General features: G+C 40.2%; 1 protein-coding gene across 2 annotated transcripts in view; it reads right to left on the bottom strand.

The window, feature by feature from the left end:
• Positions 1-2,200: 2,200 nt before the first annotated feature.
• Positions 2,201-18,688, bottom strand: part of ENTPD3 (ectonucleoside triphosphate diphosphohydrolase 3) — a 73,095-nt gene continuing 56,607 nt past the window's right edge. For both annotated transcript variants that reach the window (XM_089652065.1, XM_089652064.1), the window contains 5 exons: positions 10,593-10,823; positions 8,903-9,175; positions 4,125-4,235; positions 3,459-3,596; positions 2,201-2,830 (listed from right to left, as the gene is read on the bottom strand). In XM_089652065.1, the coding sequence (XP_089508191.1) occupies positions 2,642-2,830; positions 3,459-3,596; positions 4,125-4,235; positions 8,903-9,175; positions 10,593-10,823 (942 nt within the window). In that variant the 3' untranslated portion in view covers positions 2,201-2,641. The remainder of the gene's footprint in view (positions 2,831-3,458; positions 3,597-4,124; positions 4,236-8,902; positions 9,176-10,592; positions 10,824-18,688) is intronic.

The raw sequence follows: 18,688 nt of genomic DNA on the forward strand, positions 1-18,688 counted from the left end.
CCTACAGTCTGGATTTTGCCCACAACACTCCACAAAAACAGCTCTCATAAAACTCAGAAATGATTTACTAACAGCTAAAACCAACGGTCACTATTTGGTACTCTTACGCTTGGACCTCTGGGCTGCCTTTGGCACAGTTGACCTTTCCCTTCTCCTCAAAAAACTCTTATTAGCTTCTTACCTATCTCACCGCACCTTCAGTGTCACTTACAACAATACTTCCTCCTCTGCAATTCCTCTTACAGTTGGGGCCCCCCAAGGTTCTGTCCTTGGACCTCTCCTATTCTCGATCTACACGTTTTCTGTGGGTCAGCTGATAGTTTCCCATGGTTTCCAATACCATTTCTATGCTGGTGACACACAAATCTATCTCTCTACCCCTCAGCTCACCCCATCAATTTCCTCATGTATCACTGATTTACTAACTGACATATCAGACTGGATGTCACATCACTTCCTCAAACTCAATCCATCCAAAACTGAGCTCATAATATTTCCTCCCCCATGTGCCCCATCCAGATTTCTTGGTCAAGAGCAATAACACAACTATCCACCCATCCCCACATGCCAGGGTGCTAGGTGTAACCCTGGATTCTGAACTGTCCTTTCAGGCCCACATCCAATCCCTGTCCAAATCATGTCGCCTCAACCTCCACAATATCTCCAGAATACGCCCCTTTTTAACTAATGACACCACAAAGGTTCTAATTCACTCCCTTGTATCTCTCGCCTCGATTGCTGCAACGTTCTCCTCATTTGGTTACCTTCACTTAGGCTATCCCCCCTTCAGTCCATCATGAATATTGCTGCCAGTGTCTTGTACCCCTCTCTGCCAATCACTCCACTGGCTTCCACTCACCCAACAAATACAATTTAAAGTACTAACAACAACTTACAAAGCCATCCACAATTTGGCCCCCAGCTATATCACTAACCTGGCGTCAAAATACCAACCAACCGCTCTCTTCGGTCCTCCCATGACCTCCTGCACTCTAGTTCCCATGTCACCTCCTCCCTTGCGTGCTCCAAGACTTCTCCAGGGTTTATCCCATCCTATGGAACTCCCTACTCTGATCTGTCTGTCTCCTAATCTATTCACCTTTAGACAGTCCCTGAAAACTCTTCTCTTTAAAGAAGCCTATCCTGGTTTTAACTAATGCATTGTGTTTTTACTGTCTTCAACAGCTCAGCCCCCACAGCTATTACCCTTTGTATTACTTGACCCTCCCTCTTAGATTGTAAGCTCTAACACGCAGGGCCCTCAGATCCTTCTTGTACCTAATTGTATTGTAACTGTAATATCTGCCTTCATTTTTTAAAGTGCTTTGCAAACTGTTGGTGCTATATAAATCCTGGATAAAATAATAATAATAATAATAGTCAAATATAAAAGACACAAAATTTTGTAGCTCTGCATTTGTATTAAATCCATTATTAGATGTATGTTTTTTAATGCAAGCAGTGTAAGTACATGCGTTTGACTTGGTATCATCAACCTTTTACAGTCTCTGTACAGCAGAGTTCAGATTGGGAGAGGGAGAAGCAACATAAGGAGACACTCAGAAAAAGTGTTGCAGGAAGAGAGAATGCAGCTTCTTCCTCCAACAAACTATCACAGGAATGAAGAGGGTGGACACTCCATCTGCAGCATCATCATAGTCAACATTGCTGCTACTCATTACTGATTGCCCCTCTTTATAGACAACAGTGGCTCCAAGTCACGGAGAACAGAAAATGGTGGTATCTAGTGATGTAGCAGCGCCAATACTCCTGACCCAAAATCCCTGTTGTGAAACCCAGAAAGGACAGAAGAAGCAACCATGTGACTTCAAAAAGAATTCCCAAGAAAAAGTGCTAAATGCGCAATTTAAATAATTCCTCTGTGTTGTTACACAGATGGTGCACTTTATAGATTATTTGTTTCTTTTTAGCCTTGAAATCTCCTTTAAAGAGATATCCGAAGAGCATAATCCTATTTTGAAGGGATATAAAATCATACGGAAATTGGGAGAATAACGTGTAACCAGTCTCAAAGCCATTAGACGTTTCTAAGAAAAAAACTAGTAAAAACTCATACCCGGCAAATAAGCCTAACCACCATACTGTTTTACATATTCATTGTTTTCACTTTCCATTTCTCTTAAAAAATGTTTAGACAGAAGATGGCAGTAACAAGTTAAATATGTCACAAAACATAATCTTTGTTTTCGGAAAGAGAAAAAAAAAGAATATGCTTTATTACATTTGATCTGTAATGTCAGTCACATAAAACGTCTCTCAGCCATATACAGTATAATTATGCACATTACAGTATATTAAAATTGATCATCTGACCTTATTCTCTTTTAGACAGACAACCACATAACTTAGTTTTCATAAATAAAATTGAGCCTTTTCATGGAGTTTTAGTCATCATACACAAAGGTTCCTAAGTCTCGGTTATTGTCCATAAAACAATCCCTGAGGTGCGTCCATACAATGAAACCTAACCATAACATGCTATCTTTTGGCACAGCACATTGATAACATGACTATGAATACTGAACATCTTTCCAGGACAAATGATTGTCAAAGTGTCCATGTGTAATAACTAAGCAAACTCCCATTTTTATTGTCCTTGGGGAATTCATTGTTAATATCCTCAGCATGCCCGAAATAACAGTACCACAAGAAATATCAGACAAAGTAAAGATATTGCTGCAAACAGGAAGAGAAGTCCAGCAAAGACTGAAGGCCTTAAAGGGAGAAGAATCAAGGGTCTCTCTGCAGGGATCATATTGGTGAGGCTCAGCATGTAACCCAAGGACCAGGCAATGCTGCTGTTCCCAACCTGTTAAAAAAAAGATGTATTATTTAAAAAAAAAAATTAAAATGATAGTTTATGGTTTAAAGTAGAACTAAAGACATTTTATTTTTCATTTTGATTAATGAAAGAAAGGATTATAACCCCTTGCAAGTCAACCCTGTCAAAAGTTCCAACAGCTGTCTCATAAAGACGTAGTGAGACATATAGCCTTGCCCACTTAAAAAAAAGCAAAAAAACAAAAAACAAAAAAAATCAGTGTGGTATGTGGTTGCTTTTTAATGCATGCTAAAATATCCACAAAACATCGGAAAAGAAGTAAGGCATCTGTGATTGGAGGAAGGGCAGATGAACATCATGATTTCCCCTCCTCAAATCACAGAAGCCTTACATTAACCGAGCAAGTGCTGAGCAAGCAGTCCACAGTGATCAGAGCACTAAGTGTGATGCAGCTGGGGCTTTACGTCTCATCGCTGGATGTTTGGCCTGGACAGATGCTGCCAAAGTAAAAGTAAGATATGTAGCAAATGTTGCAGCATCCAGAGATGAGGCACACATTAAAGCTAACACATTTTTAATATGCAAATAGAAAAAATCATGTTTTTCCATACTTCAGCTTTAAGCAATTTCAGTATAAAGTAATCTGTAACCTTACCTCTTTCTGAAACTGAATCTGTGGCCAAGACTCGCTGTCAAATTTATAACCGTGAACCAGTAGATAGTAAATATACTTAGCTGAAAAGCAGTAGGACCTTGCATATTTTTCATCAAACTTTAGAAGCAGTTGTGGAAGCTGCAAAAAATAAATTTTATTCATTATCGGCATCTTCTGAGCAACTCAAATTGCTATAATTCACATTTCTTTACAGAAGAATTCTAGATATGGATATTTTTACATAGTTACATTGGTCCAGCTTGGACTAATGTAAATATGAAATTACGATACCTGTTCGGTCCCCCTGGAAGCTGGAAGTCCCTGTAGTAGATACTGCTTCTACAGTGATCTTCACTAACTTCTGGGTCATGTGCCACGCAGCTGCCCTGCTGCATTGTGAACACAGGAAATCATTGCAGCACAGGCTCAATTCAGAGACTTCTTTGTATGTTCTCAAGAAATGCAAAGCATTCTCTGACTGGACAAGGCTAAGAGCGTGACTTCACCACCCCAACACTTCTTCCAATTAGAAAACACTAGGGAACACTAGTCCTTCAGTAAATCAACCCCTATGGCAATACACAAAGCTATAAAACCAAATTTCTGTCATTTACGACACAACACCATTAGTCAGATCATTCTATGATCCAAGAGAAAAATACAGACCTTGCTCCAATCTTGAGAACAGAAAGATGACATACTTGAGTTGAATTCCTCTAATGAGAAATGTCCGGTCAGATTTAAAGCATTTGCCGTATAATAAAATCCAGAAAAAGCCTGTAAAATAAATAGAGTTTTAAAAAAGCGTATAGTATAAATTCTCCCATTCACATTAATATGTTGGTTTTTATTGTATGTTTGATAGGGCCTTTTTTTAGGTTAAATTACTGGTGTTTTGTTTGTTTTGCTACAAGGTTCCCCCGAGGTGCTCAAAGAAGCATTCACTTGTTGCTCATCAGGCTATTCTTAGAGCTGTCTTTTGTTTGTAGCAGGCCACTGCATAATATGACAGAAAAATAAATAGGCACAAGAGTTATGTGTACCTAAACCACATCACAATAAATTACTCACATTTAGTACACTCCCCTATCCCCATTATTAAAATAAAAGTTAAACATATACCAGTTATTCTTTATTAACATTGTCCTGCTGCTGGCTAGTTTTACACTGTGGTATCCTCTGCACTTAATTCTTGTAGTTTCAATATACTTCAGTGGACCCTTTTTTATTGGCACTTTTCTATCTATCTCAATTTTTCTAGATGATGTGATTTTACAATCCAACAGCCCATCTATATTTGAATAGAATGAAATTACCATTTGAAAGAGACTAAACACGATATAAGTTGGATGTACATATCTTTTAGGACATTTAGGGGTTTATTTACTAAAGCTGCAGAGTCCAAAATCAGACTCTCTTCTGCATAGAAACCAATCAGCTTCTAACCTCAGCTTGTTCAATGAAGCTTTGGCAATGAAACCTGGAAGCTGATTGGTTTCTATGCAGAAGGGAGTCTGATTTTGGACTCTCCAGCTTTAGTAAATAAACCCCTTAGTGTCACCACTTAGCCTCCTGTATATTATAGCATGGTCATATTTGGTCTTAAACTGACTGGTATTTTCTTATACATTAAAACATTTGTTACTAACTTTGTGCAGTCATAGCCTTAATTATGGAAATGGTATTAAACTAATCCCAGTGTAACAGACATGTATTGTGGAATCACATACCAGACAGGCATTTTATGATCCCTGTATTAAAGACATCCTGCTAATGGGTTTTATGGCACCCAATTAGCTATTCACAGTTGGACTCATTGACAAGCTGTGTAAATTTTGGCTAAGCACGATTTATGATTCTATTGGTAGTTTTGTTTATTCAGCTTGATCTGCTTAAGCTGGTTCATTTAGTGGAGTTTATATGAAATCCGTCCTTCTCTGCCTGGCCACTACAAATAGATTTAAATCTGATTGTATTGTCACTGAGCTGCACAGTTTGGAGAAAGGACGGTGGTCCTGTATTCAATAAACCTCATGTCCCTTACTCCGTTTGCGGTTAATCAGACATCCCATCAAACCCCCCCCCCATTGATTTCTCCACCCTTATTTCTGGGTCACCAAAGATGGGGAAGAGGCCCTTGTCCCTCAGCACTGGGACAAGGGCACTTTGAAAGGGAGGGCATTTTACTACTCCCCCTTGCAACATTACTGCCCCCCCCCCCCCATTTTGAGAGTCATATGGCCTGGAACAGGAAGGAGGAGAGGGACACATTCTCAACTCCAATGTGCATTGGCAGCAAAATCAACCTCAAGGTCACTATGACTGTCTGTGAAAATTACACTTGACACATTACACAGCTTTAAGGTATCCCCCGAGCATGTTATTTAAATTATTTGTGTATTTTTTACATTGCCTCCAAAGCTGCATGAAAAGACCTCTTCTCCAATATTCTGTATTTTTAAATTATTTGTTTTTGCATTGGTACATGTCCTCGATGGCAATGCCCAACTTCCCATGTCGTTTTTATTTGCAGTGTTTTGCCTATTACCCCTAAACATGGCCAAAGCTTACTGATAACATTTGCCTCCCCTGGACATTAATATGATTTGCTTCTAGGTTCAGGATTTGAGAATTTCAATGAAACCCTCATGAACCAACCTGCAGATGCACTCATCCCTAATCCTCGGTGTAGGAACATAGTAAAGGACGCAATCAAATCCAGAAAATATTTTCTCCGTATATCCTTTTAATTTCTGTTTCCTTATTTTGTTTAAAAGATTATATTTTTCTCCATAAATAGCACTCATTTCCATTCACTTAATAGCTTCCATTAATCTTGAGCCATGGCATCATAATTCTCTTTATTACAGCTGACATCACTGCAGTGCTTGCCAGTATGCTTGTTAATGCCAATGTGGATATTGGAACACACAGAAAATGGTTCATATAAGAGACTTTTATTGTTAAAAAAATGTTTTGCTTCATGGCCTTTAAAACAGTCAATTGCTACCCTACTATCACTGTCTTGTTTCCATAGGTTTCATCCTTGTGTGCTTGATAGAGGAAAGGACAGGTTTAAGAAACGTGAATAGGTAAGCGCTAAACCAACCGTGCAACAAAATTAAAAATCCAAAAGCAAACCATCTCTACATCTTATAACGTATGCTGTTAACAAATCAGATGTGATATTACATCATTCCTATGGCATCTAGCCAATAACATACATCCTACATTTATATAAGTGATAACAAAACAATCATGATGTATATAGTGACAGTCCCATAGAAGTATGTTGCTGTGAACCAAAAAGGTGTACTATTTCACCATGTGCAGACGAAATGAGTGAATTTCGCACTCACAAAAGGTAATTGACCCCAATTAAGGTGGTCAAGCAGCACATTTGCTATATTGGAAATAGAAGACCAGCAGCAGGCTTTCCTGCGATATCCATCCCGGTTATTACCATATCTTATGTGTTGCCCCAGTAGAACATTCACAAGATTCCAAAACGTAGCAGTAATAACAGGGTTTTATGCACCTGGCTCTCCTTACAATGAAGGTAATGCTCCACACAGCTCAAATAAATTAAATTAATAAAGTATTCTGAGTGTAGTATTTATTAAGGTTTTTCATGAAAAAAGGAACAATCGACTATCAACTCACATGTATAGGTGCCCAAAAGACAGGCACCAGTTTGTATAGCCAAGTGTTTTCCACTTTTTAAGGGCAACTGTCAACCCACATAGCCTGGCATACTGCGGGTGTTAATTGTTTATTCTTTTATTGTTTGATTTTTGGATTGGGTATACAGACACAAAGGTGCGACAATATTCTTTTAATAATACTTAAGGACAGGTTTAAGGCCTGAGTTGACATACTTTGGGCTTGTGTCAATGCCATTGGTTTGACATCAGTCTGAGAGGCTTCTGAGATCATTTAGAATTTTTGACATGTGCATTTGACCTGTAGTTGACCTTCTTCTAACCAGCGTTGATGTGCTTCAAGCAGTTTTTGCATTTCCTAGACTTGCATCTGACATGAAAGAAAAGCTGGTTTACACATGCTCTTATGGCTAGTGTTGATGAGCTTTTGTCCATGCCAAAACCACTTCTCTCCCCATAAAAGACTAGGATATTGCAAAATCATCAGAAGCGGGTCAAATGTAGGTCATCTGCAGGTAAATTGCACCTGCAATGAAATCTGAACAATCTCAGAAGTATCTTAAACTGAATTCATAAGCACACTGCATTTTTCCATCAAAGTCTGTTGACATTGGCCCTTACAGAGATTTTCCCCACTAAAATACAATCAGTTCAAATGAGCCACACAGAGATACAAATAAGAGCACTAGTGTCTACTTTGTCTACAATCTGCTTCCAACTTTTACCATCTTTCTTTTAGTGCTACCTCTGTAGGAGCCATTAGTAATAATTGGTTCTTCCCCAAACAGTGCAGAGGCCGCCAATTACCCAAGCAACTGTCCATGAATTTAAGGCTTCAATCAATAGGGCTTGTCTTTTTGTAATTTATTGCTTGAAGAACTTTAAACAGGAGAGGGGTTAGGGTGGTATAGGATAGTTCAGGAACCCTGAATCGTAGCAGGAGGACACACTTCACTAGGCAAGGCTTCTTTGAACAGTCTTTAGGCCAGGGACCAGGGAGAATAGCCAGAATGGAGATCCTGTAACAGCGGTCATATTAAGAACTATCGCCCTAAAAGTCAAACAGCACACAGTCCCCAATATCTTGAGTTTAAGTCAGTACTCACGATGTCCCAGGACAGCTGAACACTTCCAAGTTTCCATCTCTAAGTTACAGGACAACTGCGCAGTTCCCAGCTTCCACCGGACACTCTTCAGTGAGGAAGAGGTTGGTGCTCACAATGCCACAGGATAGCTGCACCCTTTCCATCTTCCACTGGGCACCCTTCAGTGAGCTTGATCCTTAGGTGAAGTCCTTTTACTAGCTCCAAAGATACTTAGGAATATGCCCTCCAGCTCTGCCACAGCTGTGTCCTCGATGAACACTAACTAAGCTCCAGTGGAACTTCCTCAGAGAGGCAGCAGCCCCTGAGGCTGTGGAACTTCTCTAGCAAGACAAGAATATGGCTGCTCCAGACTCCAGAGTATTTATGTTCTCCTTAACCAACTACTGGGCCCACTTCCCCAAGGATTTGCTGAAGCGCAATAAATATTCATGCTGCCCATTTGACTCTCCCCGCCCACAAAGGAGTTGACACCCTAGCAGCCTATCTAGGAGGATGATATATCCTCATAGCTCTTCAAATTCCAAGTACACAACAAATAGTAAAAACTTCTTAACTGTAGCAGGATATTATGTTTGTATTAAAATGATGCACATTTTCATATCTTGCTAAAGAAACACTACCAGGAGTTTTAAAGTAATGTGATATGTGATATCACAGTAATAATTATGCTTCTTACCGAAAATTTTCCTTTTACATTGGGTTGGTAAATGCCATCAAAAGAACAGTCTTGTTCCCCATGACATGCAGCGAAGTTAAATAAAGTGGACACCCTGTGTAGGCACTGGCCTGGGTCTCCTGTCCCCTTAAAACGAACAAACTGATCCGGGTTGTAATTGGCTGGCCGGTATTTGGCTGAACACAGACTTCCGAATATGTGATTCATTGTTAAATTCACTTTGTAGTTGCGAGGATAGCATGGGTTATTAACATAGGCTTGCCCACGTATTCCCTGAACAAGAAACAAAACATTAGTAAAAACATATATAAAATATACTTATGGTTTCATTGTCAAGATATCTAAAATGAGATACTGGAAAACATATTTACAGTTCCTTACAAATTATGCAACTAGAAAAGAAAATGAAAATAACACACATTAAAGGGATTTCCAAGAAAAATGGAAAATCCACTGATTGGATCCTCTTTGCGTTGTACCATAGAATGGTTGCCACTTCTCAGATTTAGAAGGCTGTTTAAATAGCTGACTTATTTTTGGCACAGACAGATCGGTTCAGGAACTGATCTTACAAAACATTTGTGAACACTTCACTTTTAATACAAATAAGGAAGTTAGTAGCTTCAGAGTGGTTAACTACTGTCTTTCCTTTCTCAATGCACATATCACTGCAAATCAAATAATTTAATATCCAGTCCAGAGTATGTATGCCAAAAAGCCTATGATTTTTTTGGTGTGGGAATTAGATGATTTCCTTATCTTTCACTTTGGGGGATTCTACTATTATGGATCTATACTGTAACTTATTATACTGACCTGCTTTAAATTTCTAAAAATATTTCCATGAAGCCAGTTCCAGCCTGGGGTTTATACAATTTGGTCTTTATCTCCCTGTCTTTTACAATAAAGCTGTTTCCCTAAGCCCAAGTTTGATTGCATGATTCACCCCAGAATTGCACAGGAACGTGTTACCCATTCCTGTGCGATTCCTGTGCATTCCCCTGCAGTGCCATTTTCAGCCCATTCATATGAATGGACTGAAATTGCACTGAATCGCACAAAAAGTAGTGCATGCACTACTTTTGAAAAATGCACTACACCAAATTGCATGTTACTGTGGTGCCATGAGATCTGGTGCCCATAAACTAACTGCATTTGTGATCTGCATTTGGATTTTCCATTAATAACGTATTGACACCTGCAGCAATTTTCAAGGGCAGTGTGTTTTGAATACAGTGCAAGAAATGCACATGGAACGCACCTTTCTGGCACCACATTTTGTTGTGAACTAGCCCTATAAGTGGCCAATGAATCCATAGCTCCCAACTGTCCCTTATTTGACACAACTGTCCCTCTTTCTAATATCTGGCCTCTATAAAAAGATACAATTTGACGGTCAAGTGTTAAGCCGCACTAAACCTTCCATCCATTCTCCAAATTATTCCATTTATTTTGAAATATCACATAAAGGAAAAAAAAGTTGTGAAAAAACTTTGGTTGAGGGTCTAACCAATCTAACCAGTCACTTTTGATCCTTCATGGTCTGCATAACTGGGGACATAGCAGGAGTGTGTCCTTTGCCTGCATATTTTGAGCTAAAGGTGTCCTCCTCTTTCGCCTTAGAACATTAGGAGGACTTTGCACAGTTTTTTCTCTGGCAGAACATATGTCTATGTACATGTCCTAATACCTGAGCAAGTGATGCCAGCAGACGCTTTTCAGATTCATCTCTGCCATAGCACTGAAAGCTATGAGTGTATACATTGTATTTATATCCATACAGAGTCACTTCCACTGTGTTGTTTGGGTTCTGTTCAGTCTTCTCTGGAATAAAAGATATCTGCGTTGAAGCACCACCTAAATCCAATGCTCCTGTTGTCTCCGCACCATCAGGATGTACCCACGTACTCCAAATGTTTTTCTAAAGAGAGAGAATACAATGATTATATGCACATTCTACTTTTATTTTTTTATATGAGCAGGAAATCATTAAATCAGCTTAGGTATGTTGCTCAACATGGTAACCACTGCGGATCACTTTTCAGAGCATGGGCTAGTGTGATCTTAGCCTTAGGGACATGCAGTATGTGGACAGACTTAATTTGTATTTGTTTTCAGAGCTAAAATTGCCTTTATCTGTGATAAGATGAAGTATTTGATGTACAATGTAATTGGAGGAAATGTTTTTGAATGAAAGCTTTTGTGTTATGGATATGTATAGCTAGCTTACTTTAGAAGTTTGAGGCATTTAACACTAGTGATGGGCAGGACACCTCCATGTTTGGTTCACAGTCGAACATTCAAACCTAATGAATGTTTGACCATGAACTTGTAAATTCAAAAGTACCCATTTTGAAGGCTTACATGTAAATTATTGGCCATAAAAGGGGTATGGGGGGTACTGCTCTAAAGAAACATGAATCAGTGAAAAACAAAATTCAGTTAAAAAAAAGTACAGTTTTTAGAGGGGCAGTCATTTTTCACAAAAAAAAAATCCTTTAAATATCATGCCTGGGGGGTCAACTTAACCTACCTGCAAAGTTGCACAGCTGTACAATGTATAGAACCTGCTGCAGCAGGACTGACATTTTTTTAAAAATTTAATTTTTATAAAAAAAAAACAGTGCAGGGTCACCCCCCCCCCCCCCCATTAATACCAGACCCATTAGGTCTGGTGAGAAGGTTAGAAGGGACCCCACAGTATTTTTTTTTTAAGTGGGTGGGGAGTTACCCCTAAAAGCCATATAAGGCCCTTTAGGCCTAGTAGGACTTTAATAGGGAACCCAACCTCCCAAAAATGAGGGGAAAAAGTGTGTAGGGTTCCCCCTAAAAGCCATACCAGGCCTTATAGGTCTGGTAGGACCTTTGAGGGGAACCCTACCCCCATAAAATGGAGAGTAAAAAGCGTGGGGTTCCCCCTAAATTCCTACAAGATCCTTGATCACCGGAAAGGGGGGGACGAATGAGCGCCCCCCCCTTGGCTTACCAATCCCCGTGCCCTTGGCATGGAGATGGTGTCCCCATGTCGGGGACAAGGGCCTCTTCCCCACAACCCTGGCCCTGTGGTTGGGGGGTCTGCGGGCTTGGTGAGCTCATTAGCATCAGGGTAACCATTTAAATATAGGGGCACCCTGATGCTGCCCCCTCTTGTGAATGAGTAAGGGGTACTTGTACCTCTACAAATTCACTAAAGGGTTAAATTGAGTAAAGACGCCAGACTTCCGAAAAATTCCTTTATTAAACAAAAAACAAACCAGTTGTTGACAAGTCCTTTATTTTAAAAAAAAATGGTTCCATCACTGTAATCTATTGTCACAACAACACCGACTCCCTGAAATAAAAAAACCAACACCCGCAAACCTGGCCGCACCCACTGAGCACTCTCTGCAATCTGATATTTGCCAGTCAGGTGTATACAATTGTGCGGAGCTAGCGATGATCCCACTGCTAGCTCTGTCCAATTGTGATGTGGTTGGCCAAACCACTGTGGCCAGGTGCATTGCTTTGGCCAATCACAATGCACTGTGAGAGTGCAGTGCAATGTGGGGAGTGGCAGGTGAGTATCCCGATGAAACGTCCTTACCATTCGTTTGTTCGGCGAACACACGAATGGCTAATGTTCACGTCAAACTTACGCTTGACTCGAACATCGAACCCATCCCTAGTCAACACATACACATAGTGAGGGGCTCCATGGTTTCTGACTGATATGGAGAAAACAAACTTTTTGTTTTCTAAGACTTTTAAGGGTTCACGCACAAATGTGCAGGATTTTGCTGGCAGTATGATCCTAAATAAAATCTTGTCTGCACACAGTCTGCATATAACATTTATTGTGTACAACAAACAGTGCAGCTCTCAACCTATGAAAAACCAAACTGATACTGAAAATATGCAACTTTATCTAATAATTTTTCTCAATAGTGGCCTTTTTACACTATGTGGAATATTTCTCTATTGCATGTATTCTACTGCAATTTCCAACTTTATTGATTCGTATTGAAGGGTCTGGAGCCAATATTTAGGTGACGGTTTAAATGATTCTCTGTTTCTCTTTCGGACTGTTTTTGGAGGACCATTCTATATCCATGATGTTACCAATATCATATTAAAGAGCTTTGATTGACCACTCTTAGTAGGAGGTCACAATCCTTCCGGTAAGCCTTGCATGCGAGTGGGTGGTATCACACTGGCTATTTTGGAAGTTTCCTGATTTGTGGGACTGATCTGATCTTCATTACAGACTTTTAAACACTGTCTAATTATTTATTTTCACTCATTATATAACCCTCATGAGTGGGATTTTTCTGTTTAGTATCAGTTTGGTTTTCATAGGTTGAGCACTACTGCACTGTTTGTTTTACACAATATTTGGAATGCCTGGTATCAGGGTATAGTGTCCAGATGCTATTTGTTTAAGTATCAACATTCTTTTTCTTTCTGAGCGCAGATTTTTCGGGGTTATATTACATGTAACATTTATGAGAAAGTTTACATGTGTACAGTGCAAATGTGACCTACTGGTTGCTAGAAAATAGGCGACTCCTGCTGCTTCATCTCCTTATCCTAGGATGCAGGTGGCAACCCTCCAAGATTGCTAGGACACAGGTAGCTTTAGCCACCTAGAGTCCTTGGTTGCTAGGACACAGAAAGCCACAACTGCCTAGCGTCCTTGGTTGCTAGGATGCAAGCAGCCCCAGCAGCCTAGTGTCCTTGATTGCTAGGATGCAGGTGGCTCTACCTCCTAGCATTGCCAAGGTGAATTTTAGGAAGTTCATTCATCCTAATGCTGGCCACACATATTACAATCTGATGGTGCAATCGCTTTTAGATTTACAAACAACTATCTGAAGCAAGCACCTGATTGACTGGATACAAATTAAATAGATTGTTTAGGTAGACTCTAACACTACAAAGTTGATCAGAAAGTACAAAGCAGATTGTACAGAAATGATAAAGACAATGCATAGTTAGCTATAGTTTTTGGCTTTATACAAATGCATAATGCAAGTTTGCTGGCTATAGTGGTACAGCAGATGTGGCTGCAGAGAATGACATCTTTAAAAAATGATAGCGCCCCTAGCATTCAGCAAGGCTCCAGGAACAGCACAAAGGGTGCTCTGCATGCTGTTTCCCCTCCCCTTTCCTTGTCCCATTGGATGTTTTTTGGCTGGTGTGGTGCTCAGCACATAAATAGTGCCATTTTTCCACTCCAGCAGCCGCCTAAGGAAAGAGAGCATCAGTGTGGAACAACAGTCTGCAGCTCCCACCTTCCCTCCCTTTTCAATATTTTCCTTTTGTCACAGTGTTTTTCAGTAGGGGTTAGTCTTTCAGTCTAGTTCTGGATGGACCATGTGATATTGTCATCTGAAAAATGATTTATGGTTGGTCTTTGCCTTTAAGACTAGACCTATTATATTAGGTTATTTAAAGTTTATTTAACTTTGGGTTACCCTTGAAATAAACACTGTGCCATTATAGCCCATTAAACCTATTTCAGTGTCTGTCTCTTCATTCATGTTGTTTTTTTTATATTGCTTCTTTGTCCTGCCCCATGAAAGCTATTACAATTGGAATGATGATGTTACTGGTTCTTTTGTCATACTGCCCTGTTTGTAAAATCAAGAATGATGTAGGGAGCTTATGAAGTGGAGCAAGGAAGATGATAGCCTGTTAGATTTTTGTTATTGTTTTAACCACATGACAGTTATATCAGTGTGCATCTATAATGCTTTTCTAAAATACACTATATTGCCAAAAGTATTGGGACGCCTGCCTTTACACGCATATGAACTTTAATGGCATCCCAGTCTTAGTCCCTATGGTTCAATATTGAGTTGGCCCACCCTTTGCAGCTATAACAGCTTCAACTCTTCATGGAAGGCTGTCCACAAGGTTTAGGAGTGTGTCTATGGGAATGTTTGACCATTCTTCAAGAAGCACATTTGTCAGGTCAGGCACTGATGTCAGACTAGAAGGCCTGGCTCACAGTCTCTGCTCTAATTCACCCAAGGGTGTTCTTTCAGGTTGAGGTCAGGACTCTAGGCAGGCCAGTCAAGTTCCTCCACAACAAACTCATCCATGTCTTTATGGACCTTGCTTTGTGCACTGGTGCGCAGTCATGTTGCAACAGGAAGAGGCCATCCCCAAACTGTTCCCACAAAGTTGGGAGCATGAAATTGTCCAAAATGTTTTGTATGCTGACGCCTTAAGAGTTCCCTTCACTGGAATTAAGGGGCCAAGCCCAATCCCTGAAGAATAACTGCACACCACAATCCCCCCTTCACCAAACTTTAAACTTGGCACAATGCAGTCAGGCAAGTACTATTCTGGCCAATGCCAAACCCAGACATGTCCATCGGATTGCCAGACAGAGAAGCATGATTTGTCACTCCAGAGAACACATCTCCAGTGCTCTAGAGTCCAGTTGCAGCGTGCTTTACACCACTGCATGCAACGCTTTACATTTCACTTGGTGATGTAAGGCTTGGATGCAGCTGCTCGGCCATGGAAACCCATTCCATGAAGCTCTCTACAAACTGTTGTGCTACTCTGAAGGCCACACGACATTTGGAGGTCTTTAGCTATTGACTGTGCAGACACTTGGCGACTTCTGCTCACAGTGCGCTTCAGCATGTGCTGACCCCACTCAGTCATTTTACGTTACCTACCACTTTGCACAGGTGGCAACATATCATGGTACCATGCCTGAATTCATTGAGCTTGTGAGAGCGACCCATTCTTTCACAAATGTTTGTAGAAGCAGTCTGCATGCCTAGGTGCTTGATTATATACACTTATGGCCATGGAGTTGATTGGAACACCTGAATCCAATGATTTGGAGGGGTGTCCCGATACTTTTGGCAATATAATGTCTATGCATTATCTACTGTACCATTTAAAGTGTATATAACCCCTAACAATTAACTTTTCTTATTTTCTTCCTTTTGGTCTGCTAAATATTTAATTGAAAGCATTGTGTTATATCTGTTCTATAAGTATAAAAATACTTGTTGGTTCAGCCAGAAATTTTGTGATATAATAACTTTCAGTGCACAAAAATGTGTTGAGGAGATGAGGGAAGGGAGAAGGTGATGAGAGGTCTGTGCCCTTTGTAATTCATTAGAAATTAAATAGGCAGGGCTGACACCATGTGTTTTGTAGGATTTCAGATCTTAACAGACACTGGGGGGAGACTAAAACTGGTGCACTCAGAACCTAGTGCAGCTGTGCATGGTAGCCAATCAGCTTCTAACGTTAGCTTGTTCAATTAAGCTTTGACAATAAAACCTTGAAACTGATTGGTTTCTGTGTAAAGCTACACCAGATTTTGAACTCTCAGGTTTTAGTAAATAACCCCCACTGTGTTGTTGGCCAGAACAGAAAGATAGGAGCACACAATATTTCTGCCATATCAACAGTTATTTTCTGTACTTGCAGCATATAACTTGCCCTCCAGAGGATTTACTCCCCTTCCTGACCAGGCCATTGTTTTTGCGATACAACGCTGCGTTACTTTAACTGACAATTGCGTGGTCATGCATCGCTGCACCCAAATTAAATTCACATCTTTTTTTTCAACAAATATAGCTTTCTTTCGGTGGTTTTTGATCACCTGTGCAGTTTTTATTTTTTGCACTATTAAAAAAAAAGTGACTGACAATTTTGAAAAAAAATCCAATATTTTTTACTTTTTGCTATTAAACATGTCCAGTAAAAAAAATAAAAAAATCTAATTTCATCATAAATTTACGCCAAAATGTATTCTGCTACATGTCTTGCTAAAAAAAATCCCAATTTGTGTAAATTAATTGGTTTACGTGAAAGTTATAGCATTTACAAATGGTGGTATGTATACTGGAAATTTTTTTTTTTAAACTAGTAATGGCGGCAATCAGCGACTTATAGCGGGACTGTGGCTGGCATTCTGACACTGGGGGGAACTGACTTTTTGTCACTGACATCACCAGTAACTCCAATACAGTCATCAGTGATACTAAAAAGCACTGACACTGTACTAATGGCACTGGGCAGGAAGGGGTTAACATCTGGGGAAATCAAAGGGTTAATTGTGTACTGTTTCACATTATGTGCTGTGTGTGCTTCACTGTAAGCACACTGCTCTGTATGGCTCTGCTATGCAGAGCCATACAAAGCAGTGTGCAGGAGCTGACAGCGGAGAGAACGGTATTGTTTACATACAGTTTTCTCCCCCCTGTAAGTAATACTCGTTGATCACAAGGTTCCGGCGAGTAATTACCAGCCAGGACCCGGTGACTGACAGCTGAAACCGCGAATGGCGGCTCGGTTAGGGCGCGCGTGTAGATCATGCACGTTCCCTACCCAGAACTTCAAAATCACATACACACACATATATATATATACCCGAGCCGCCCTGTAGTAGTATTTCTGCTATACGGCAGATAGCAAGCAGTTAAAGGAATAAAGCATGGAGAAATGTGTATACATTGTGGAGATGTACTAAATATGTTTTTATATTCATTTTTGCATTTACATGTGCCTAAATGTAACATCTGTTTACAAATGAAATACCCTGCACACCATTAAAGCTTAAGTACAGTTGAAATAAAAAAAACACAAAAAAATCAGTCAGTAGCTTTTGCTCCTTGTGATGATGCCTTTTCTGTTAGGTGAAATCTTCCTCCATCAATGCCCCCCTCCCACACTGCTGTAATCTTCCTATACTGTGGGGGCTAATAGAACTGCAGGGGCAGGCACAGGTTCTCATCAAAAGTTTCCAACTATGCCCACCTTTTCCATCCAGCTCTTCCATTGATAGAAGTTGGTGATAAAGCTTCTAGGAATAAAAAGCAGTCTATAAATGGAGTGGGGAGGTCCTTTCAACCATCAACTTGTCCTATTTAGAGATCACTTTTCAAGCATAGAAGCTGTAGTACTGGTTTCTATGAATGACAGATCTGGGTGAAAAGTGTGGGTATAGTTGGGCACCCTTGATAAGAGTCTGTGAGAGCTCTTACAGTTCTATTAACCCCTGCCACGCTGTCAGATGGTGTGTCAAGACCTGGAATGCCTGCTTGTGGCACTGTGATTCCCAGAGTGGGAGGTTGTAGTTCTGATGTCCACCAGCAGGTGTCTCCCAGCAGCCAGCAGATCCCTATAATCAGTCTCCATCTGGTGATGGCTGCTGGGAGGGTATTTCGCTTTTCCTTTACTAGTGACTCTCACCCCAATGTTTTGAACTTTGCTTGCTGCTAGATACCACTATCCATTATCCTGTCCTTGCTCCTGCCCTGTACACTGTAAACTGTATCCTGCTGCTTTGTACCTGCTCTCAGTTGTTCCTGATCCCAGTTTCTGTTCCCTTTTCCATCTGCTCCCTGCACCTCCAGTTTTCCCTGACTTTTCTGTGTCCCTCATTTTGTATATATTGTATATAGTTAATTGTTAGGCTACTGTTTGTTAGTTATGTATCAGATATTCTGTCATTGTCACTTATAATTTCTAATTTGCTATTTGCCAAGTGTTTGGGTGGCTTTTGTTTCACTGTAAATAAATCTAATTTTAAGCATACACAGTCTGGTCCCAGTTTCCTGAGTGTAGTCGTGCAGATCTGGCCATCTCTGCTACTGATTTCTAACAAGGTGGTGGTGGCAATATTGATGGAGGAGGAGTTTAACTTACAGAAGAGAAATCAGCACAAGGGACAGATCCTACTGACTGTCTGATTTTTGTGTTTTTGATTTTGATTTCACTCAGGCTTTATTGCATTATTAAAATTTTTACATTTGTTACATTTGTATACTA

Source organism: Staurois parvus, unplaced genomic scaffold (genome assembly GCF_062004578.1).
Source record: "Staurois parvus isolate SC_StPar_1 unplaced genomic scaffold, SC_StPar_1.0 ptg000670l, whole genome shotgun sequence".
Lineage (NCBI taxonomy): Eukaryota > Metazoa > Chordata > Amphibia > Anura > Ranidae > Staurois > Staurois parvus.